Below are 8,643 nucleotides of genomic sequence, written 5' to 3' on the forward strand. Positions count from 1 at the left end.
GAGTGATATAAATATCAAGTCATGTGACAAACGTGAAGAAGACGCAAAGCCGCCAGTTTAGGTTAGGTAACCGGTATTTGTTGAGCTGTAGAGTAGCTTTCGATTTTTTTCTCATTTCTTTTGTTATAAAAATATCAGTGATAGTTTCAGTTGAAAAAAAGAAAATGGATAAAACAAATGTCAATTTTCGTGTAAAAGTTGATCTCTCGAAATTTTTTCAAGATCATCGAAAAATCAGTTGGGTTTTTGTCGACAGGACAAAGACTTCATGCATTAAACATCTAAAAGATCATATTGCAAAAATTTTCGGCATTCAAAACTTTCATATTCTTAGCGATTCAGCAAATTTGCCATGTGATGAAAATGTTAGCATTATTCAATACGATAATCTCATAACGTAAGTATAATTTCAAAAAAGAAAATTGTTTCATTATTCTCTAATTGTATAATTTTTATAGGTCGCCATTTTTTTTTCTTTCAAAAATTATATATGTACATTTCTCGTATACCGGGCAGACATTTTTACTGTCAATTGTAATATTTATCATATTTAATTTTCCCTTTTTTTCAATGATTTTAAAATTAAAATCTTGCCGATATTTTAAAATATTTATAAACAATTGTTTTTTTTATATTGAGTCTTCTAAATTTTTTTTTAATAATTCATCATTATTTTAATTTTAATTCATTTCCCTTTGCTGACTAGTGAATATTAAAATCCTAATTCGGAATTTTTTTTTAATAAGCTAACAATATTTTTGTCTGTTGATTAGTTTACTAATTATTTTGATTATTTCGAATTTATCCTTTATAATAATCTCTGAAAGGTTAATAAATATTTTTAACACAAAAAATTTATATCGCAAAATATTTGTAAAAAAAAAAATTGTTTTGTAAAAATCAAAGAAAAAATACAACATAATTATTTATGTAAACATTCGGAATATTTTTAATTTTATTTCATTTTTAATATTGACAGCCTTGTTCCCGGAAGCTCTGTAAATAATAATAATAATAATAATAACAATTCAGTCAGCACCTTCGATGAAAAAGAAGTACAAACAGATAAAGACGATTCAAATGAAGATGAAAACACGACTGTTCTCTCTGGATATACATTGCCAGGTTCGATTTTACTTTTCTAATAATTAATTTTAATTAAAAGCACAAATATATTTATTATTTAAGAATTCGCAATTTAAAAAAATAAATAAATCTACATTTAAATGAGTTGAATCAATTATTGATTAAAATTGTAATCGATCTAAATTTCGATTCATTTTACTTATAATCAGACATCAATTCAATAGATTTAAAATTAAATTTATTCAAATTTAAATCTGTGAAAATTTTAATTAATTAATCCAAATTTCAATTTAATTAAATTGAATAAAATGTAATTAATTTTAATCTATTAAAATTTTAAACAATCTAAATTTCAATTCAATTTTAATTTCAATCAATTGTAATTTTTATTATTTAAAATAAATTTATTCATTAAAATTTTAATCAAATGAAAATTCAATCGATCGAAACTTAAAATTAATGAAATTTCAATCTAACTAAAGATTAATTTATTTAAGTATCAAATTTTACGTATTTTAATTTATTTAAGTTTTGAATTATTCAAATTTTAATTTTTTTAAGTTTCAAATTATACGAATTTTAATTTATTCAAATTTTAATTTATTTAAGTTTCTAATTATTCGCAAATTTCAATTTGTCTAAATTTTAATTGCGACTTAAATTTCAATTTATCCACAATTCATTTTTTTGTTTATATTTCCGTCACCTAATTTTCCTATTTTATTATTTTTAAATAATTCACCTTTTTATTTTTTTTAAGAAAAAATGTACTTTAATTCCTTTTCTAGAAAAATAAGTGAAATATGGTACAGGCTTCGAAGTAACACACTTTTTTTTACTTTTTTGATACTTTTTTCGATTTTTTTCTTAATTTGGCAAATTTTTTTTTGACAGAATTTTTATTTTACAAAATTTCTCTTTACCCAACTGTTATTTTAAAAAAATAATTCTAATTTAACCGAAATTCAGACAATAATTCAATTTTAGAGTATTTTGAATTGAAAAATATTTTAAATAATTGAAATGCCAAGATCTTGATTAAAGTTATTAGAAATAATTATTTCGACAAAAAATTTGAATCAAAATTTTTAATAATAATTGATTTTCAGGAGATTTTGAATAAAAAATTTTCTAAATTAGAATTGCTAAAAATTATTAACAAAATTTCAAATAGTAATTGAATTTTAGAGAATTTTTAATTAAAAAATGTTTTATTTAATTGAATTTTTGAATAATTGGATAAAATTTATTGAAATTATTAATTTAGCAAAGAATTTTAGATACAAATTTTAAAAATAATTGAATTTTGGAATAAATTAAAAATAAGTTAAATTAGAATTCTTTTCAAGAAACAGTTTTCTTAAATGATATTTTTTCATACTTTTCTTAGTCTCTTACTACGCTTCGAAACCTAATAATAGAAAAAACGCATTTTAATGTCTACAAATTTATTAGTTTTCTATTTGTAATTTATTAAAAAAAAAAAAATTTTAATCATTGTGAAATTTACGTTTTATAAAAATTATTTTATATAATTTAACTATTTATTTATAATCTTTATCCAAATGCAATCAATTTCAATGATTCAAAGTTGTTAAAAAATTAAATAAAATTGTTCTCGATTTTATTAATAAATTTACTGAATAAAAAAATTATGTGAAGTGTTGGACAAATTTTTTAATTTCATTCTTTCTAAAGACGAAAAATAAAAAATCAATTAAAAATAATCTTTCAGAGACAACGAACGTTACAATGTATCATAGTTTATTAGACGAATCAGAAGCCGGTAGTAGTACGGCGGAATCAAAAGAAATGGACAGTATAATGACCGAAGATTTAAGTTATGATACAAACACGCCAGCAAAAAGAAAACGATCACGTCGAAAGCGAATCAAGAGGCTTGACACATCTTCAAATTCAAAAATTGACAATTCTCCTCAGGAGGAAAAACGAAAACCAAAGATTATTGACCAAGTTGTGTTGAGTACGGGGAAACATATTCGTTTCAGTAATCATGATGAAGAAATTATATCCCCAAATAGTTGTAAATCTCCCAACATTTCAGAATTTCAAAGTAAATTCATTGAATCTCCAATTAGTAAAAGTTCCTCATCAAACAGTTTAGATGCTCTATTGAGTCTAAAACAATGCTCAACTCCATTGACATTTTCTTGCACAAAAAATAATAATAAACAAATAAAATCCTCAAAAATAATAACTCCAATACATGAGGATATAGAAAATCTCACAGAATCTGATAGAAATATGATTTCACAAAAGGAGAAAAGTTTTGATATTAATAGTTATGATAGTAAGGAGGTAGAAAAAATTCCAATTTTGACGACAAATCCACAAGAGAAGGACACTGTTGCTTTCAAAGTAAGTTAAAAATAAAAGGTTGCATGAAAAAAGAGATCAAGGGCCAATTTACAGGCAAAAAAAACAATATTTCAAAATTCCTCTAGTCATTTAAAAAAAAACTAAGAAAATCGATTTGATATTATGCTTTACACGAAAAGAAAATAAATATCAAATTTTATAAAAGCATTTTCAAATTTTGTAAAAGTATTTTCATATCGTGGAAAATATTGTAAAAAGCGAAATTTCCATATAAAAAATACAAATCTTTAATAAACTTTTATGAAATTTATTATAGTTATAATAAAATTTGGTAAAACGTATTTGATTCATTACTAAATTTTATTATAACTATATAGTAAATTTCATAAAAGTTTATTAAAGATTTGTATTTTTTATATGGAAATTTCGCTTTTTACAATATTTTCCACAACTTGAAAATACTTTTATTTTGATATTTATTTTCTTTCCGTGTACCGGAGGAACAAAAAACTAGTTCTACACATTTCAGAAAAAATGGTAATTATTCGTCAAATAATGATTTTTTTAACATTTTAATTTTTTTCTTTTATTCAGACAAAAATCGCAATTTTTCGTAACAATAGCCTATTTTGTTAAGTTTTTTTAAAAGGGTCAAACCATTATATTTCAACTAAAGTGGTCGCTGACTAATTTTTAAAAATTATAATACTTTGCAGGAATGATTTTGAAGTTATCAAGATCACGAAATGAAAAGAATTTTATTAAAAATTTAAATATTTATTGTAAAATATGAATTTAAAGTATATGAGGTGCTAAAAACTGTCAATTTTTTAGCCATTAGAAAATATGCAAAAAAACATAGAATTTACCATAAAAATAAAAAAAAATTATTGGAATTTACTAAGAATGAATAAATTTATCATTATCAATTGATATAATTATTTAAAGATGTGAAGTAATATATAAAATATGATTTCCAAGTGCACCTGTCAAATAACCTAATTTTGCGATTTTTATTCATTAATTATAAAAAATAGAAAACATTAAATTAAATAAAAACTTACCAAATATGAAGTTCTTGCCATAAACTTTTAGAATTTCTTTGCACTTTTCTTCTTTTCTATTCATAAGTATGAAAAATTTAAAAAATAAAATAGCTACTTTGTCTATTTTCACTATTTTTGAAAGTCAATAACTTTCTTGGAGAAAAATGAAAAAATATGGGGTTTCGAAAATTATTTAAATACACACTACATATACATTCACTGAAAATTTCGCATTGGTCCCGAAGCTATTTTCGAAGATAAAGTAAATTAAAAATTTCGTATTTTTTAGGCTATATTGACATAGGTTTTAAAGGTATTAAATCAATGTGAAGTTTGTCGTCACCAGTGAACCACCTTCACATTGATTTAAAATCCATGTCCATATAGCCTAAAAAATACGAAATTTTTAATTTACTTTATCTTCGAAAATAGCTTCGGGACCAATGCGAAATTTTCAGTGAATGTATATGTAGTGTGTATTTAAATAATTTTCGAAACCCCATATTTTTTCATTTTTCTCCAAGAAAGTTATTGACTTTCAAAAATAGTGAAAATAGACAAAGTAGCTATTTTATTTTTTAAATTTTTCATACTTATGAATAGAAAAGAAGAAAAGTGCAAAGAAATTCTAAAAGTTTATGGCAAGAACTTCATATTTGGTAAGTTTTTATTTAATTTAATGTTTTCTATTTTTTATAATTAATGAATAAAAATCGCAAAATTAGGTTATTTGACAGGTGCACTTGGAAATCATATTTTATATATTACTTCACATCTTTAAATAATTATATCAATTGATAATGATAAATTTATTCATTCTTAGTAAATTCCAATAATTTTTTTTTTATTTTATGGTAAATTCTATGTTTTTTTGCATATTTTCTAATGGCTAAAAAATTGACAGTTTTTAGCACCTCATATACTTTAAATTCATATTTTACAATAAATATTTAAATTTTTAATAAAATTCTTTTCATTTCGTGATCTTGATAACTTCAAAATCATTCCTGCAAAGTATTATAATTTTTAAAAATTAGTCAGCGACCACTTTAGTTGAAATATAATGGTTTGACCCAAAATCATTTTTTTTTTAATACTTAATATTAGCGAAAGTTTTGAAAGAAAGAAAAACTCATAAAAACATCCTCAGCGAATATAATTTTTTTAATGTCGTTAAAAAATTATTAAACAAAAATAATTTGATTTGTTTATATTTTTTCAAATTATATAAAATAAACAAATTACAATTTTTGTTTTTGAGCTGAAAAGAAAAATCAAAAAGTTAAAAAATAATTATTTGACTCAAAATGCATCATTTTTTCTCAAATGTGTATAATAACTTAAAATAATCAAAAAATTAAACATTTTAAAAATTTAGATGAAAAAATTAATATTTATAGGTATTTATTTATTTATTTCAGTTTTTGCATTATTTCCATAAAAAAAAACAAATAAAAATTAATATTATTAAAGTTATTGATTCACGCTTTCTGGAAACCTGTAGAAGTTAGAGAATTTTATTTGGTATAGAAAAGTTATGGAAATGGTGTAAATCACCTGGAAAAAAATTAAATCATAAAATTCATCAAAATTGATTAAGATATTGTGATTGTTGTGATTTCACATGAAAATATTATCTGCAGATTTTTTCGCAAAAGACTTGAAGAGAACTCAAGAAATTAATTTTTAAAAAATATTTATTATAATAATAAACTTTACTGGATTTTAATGAATTTTGTATATTTCGTCGGTTGGATGCAGAAACGTGCCACTTCAGAGCAGTCTTGAAAAACGAGTCATTTCATAAAACATTTGAGAAACCTGCCATTCCAGCTGAGATTTGGAAAACATGCCAATTCAGAATTGATGTTTGTTTTTTTTTCATTAGGTTGACACTACTGAAAGGTTATAAACTTGTACGAAAATGACTTTTCATGTTTTCTTAGTATTAATTATTATTTTACATTTATTATTCATAATAAGTGTATATTATTCAAATTAACTTTTAAAGGTTTAGTGGCATGGCATATTTATTAAACAAATTTAAAAGTATAACCAACACTCTCAATAAAATTAAAAAATGTCCTAAGAAGTGTTTACAAAATAATAAATAATCTAATTAAATAATCCGTAATTCAAAATGTTTAAAAATATTATATTTAAAAAAAAAAAAGTAATAACTAATAAAATTAATAAAGAATAATTATAATAGAAAAAAGTTAATTAAATATAATACAATTAAAATAAATAAAACAAAGAAATAAATAAAATAATTATTAAAAATAGTAATGAAAAAATCTTTTGTAAAAATTTATAACCATTCAATACTGCCAACCTAAAGAAAAAAAAACGAACGTCAATTCTGAATTGGCATGTTTTCCAAATCTCAGCTGGAATGGCAGGTTTCTCAAATGTTTTTTGAAATGACTCGTTTTTCAAGACTACTCTGAAGTGGCACGTTTCTGCATCTAACCGACGATTTAATAATTATTTTTATATAAACCATACTTTTATGGAGTATGAAAAAATTTCTGGAAAAGTCATGGAATTTTGTTCGGGAGAAATCGTAGGCAACCCTGCTGATTAATTACTATTTGAAAATATTAGTAATTTTTTTTTATCCCCTTAAATATTAATGTAATATATTAATTTTTTATTATTATGTAAAATAATCTAAATTATGTGTTATAGATGTTTAAAATGGGAGACAATTATACGCCTGAAATTTCAAATTTCATGTATGGCGAAATCATCCATGTGCATCCAATAACAAATCTGTTTACTATTAAAATTTTACGTACGTTAAATCATTATTTTTTTTTACATTTTAACTCATATTTTGAACTCTAAATTCAGAAATTATTGAAAAATATTTATTTATATTTTTTTTAAATTACTGAGAATTTAAAATTATAATAAATTATGAAAAATTAGAAAAAAAATGATAAGATATTATTTTAAGAGAAATCAAAATTTCGGAAAATATTAAAATTTGAACTTTTCTCATAATTTATAATTATTTTTCATTGATAATTCTTTTGACACTTTTTTTTAATAATAATTTAATAAAAAAAAAAAGATAAAATTTAACGTTATTTTTTTTAAAAATCAATTGTAAAAATTTGCATTAAATTTAAATTTATTAATTTTTTTAAATAGATGGTCAACAAGAAATAGAAGAGCCAAAAGGAAAATTCACTCTTCCTACGGATGATGAAGAAACTCATACAGATATTATCAAAGTTACTCACCCTCAACTTCATGAACTAAAATTACTCTTTAGAAAAGAGAAACTTAACGAATAGTAAGACTTTTCGCATTTATCGATAATTTATATGGTTATTTTTTTTTTTTAGTTAATTTTAAATGTTTAAAACAAAAATCAATAATGACTATGAAATGGTTATATTTTGTTTTCAATTCAAATGAATAGAACGGAGAAAATTAAAACAAAAGTTAGTCAACAACTTTACATTTTTGTAGTTTTTTTTTTTTTAAGTAAAAAAAGAAAAAAAAAACAATTTTTAATCAAAACTATTTTTTACTAAAAGTGTGAGTAATTTTATTTTTAATAATTTCGCATCATTAAAAGTTGTATTTGGATAAAAAATTACAAATTTCTGTCACTATAAGAAAATATTATCAAATTTTAAATTATGTTTACCAAAAGCAAAATCTAAATATTTACTGTATCAGAAAATTTCAATTTTTATATCAAATACAATCTTTAAAATGTTAAAAAATTAAATTCTCCACACATGTACTAATATTTTAAAAATGTAACCTATTTATTATTTATTTTTTCTTTTAATAAAAAGTACAAAATTGTAAAATTGAACTAACTTTTGTTGTGATTATTTATCCGATTCTTAAAAAGTTACGTATAGTTATAGTTTCAAGTTATTAAAAAAATATTTAGTTTTCTATAATTTTTTTTATAAATGCATTAATGTTTAATAAATATAAAGATGTAATTAGCGAGTTTTTTTTCTTTTTTTTTTGACTTTATGTAAATCATGTAATTTATGTAAACGCTTTATTAAGAAAATACATAAGCTTATCATCATAAAAAGAGAATTTGTTTTTAATATTCTGAAAAAATGAAATCCTCAAAAAAACAAATACCTAATAAATTTTGTTGCTCATTTTAAAAAAAGTATTTAATAAATAT

The 8,643-nt window shown here is 21.5% G+C and overlaps 1 protein-coding gene across 2 annotated transcripts; it reads left to right on the top strand.

The window, feature by feature from the left end:
* Window positions 1-48: 48 nt before the first annotated feature.
* Window positions 49-7,964, top strand: LOC127285967 (coilin). Of its 2 annotated transcripts, XM_051312202.1 has the most exons (5): window positions 49-397; window positions 980-1,125; window positions 2,822-3,465; window positions 7,164-7,269; window positions 7,632-7,964. In XM_051312202.1, exons 1-5 carry the CDS (start codon window positions 165-167, stop codon window positions 7,775-7,777), a joined length of 1,275 nt encoding a protein of 424 aa, XP_051168159.1. In that variant the 5' UTR covers window positions 49-164; the 3' UTR covers window positions 7,778-7,964. The 2 variants fall into 2 exon arrangements, with proteins under 2 accessions (XP_051168159.1, XP_051168160.1); XM_051312203.1 differs by lacking the exon at window positions 7,164-7,269.
* The last annotated feature ends 679 nt before the right edge of the window (window positions 7,965-8,643 follow it).

This window comes from Leptopilina boulardi, unplaced genomic scaffold, assembly GCF_019393585.1.
Source record: "Leptopilina boulardi isolate dan_hultmark-lab unplaced genomic scaffold, ZJU_Lbou_2.1 LbouV2_342, whole genome shotgun sequence".
NCBI lineage: Eukaryota > Metazoa > Arthropoda > Insecta > Hymenoptera > Figitidae > Leptopilina > Leptopilina boulardi.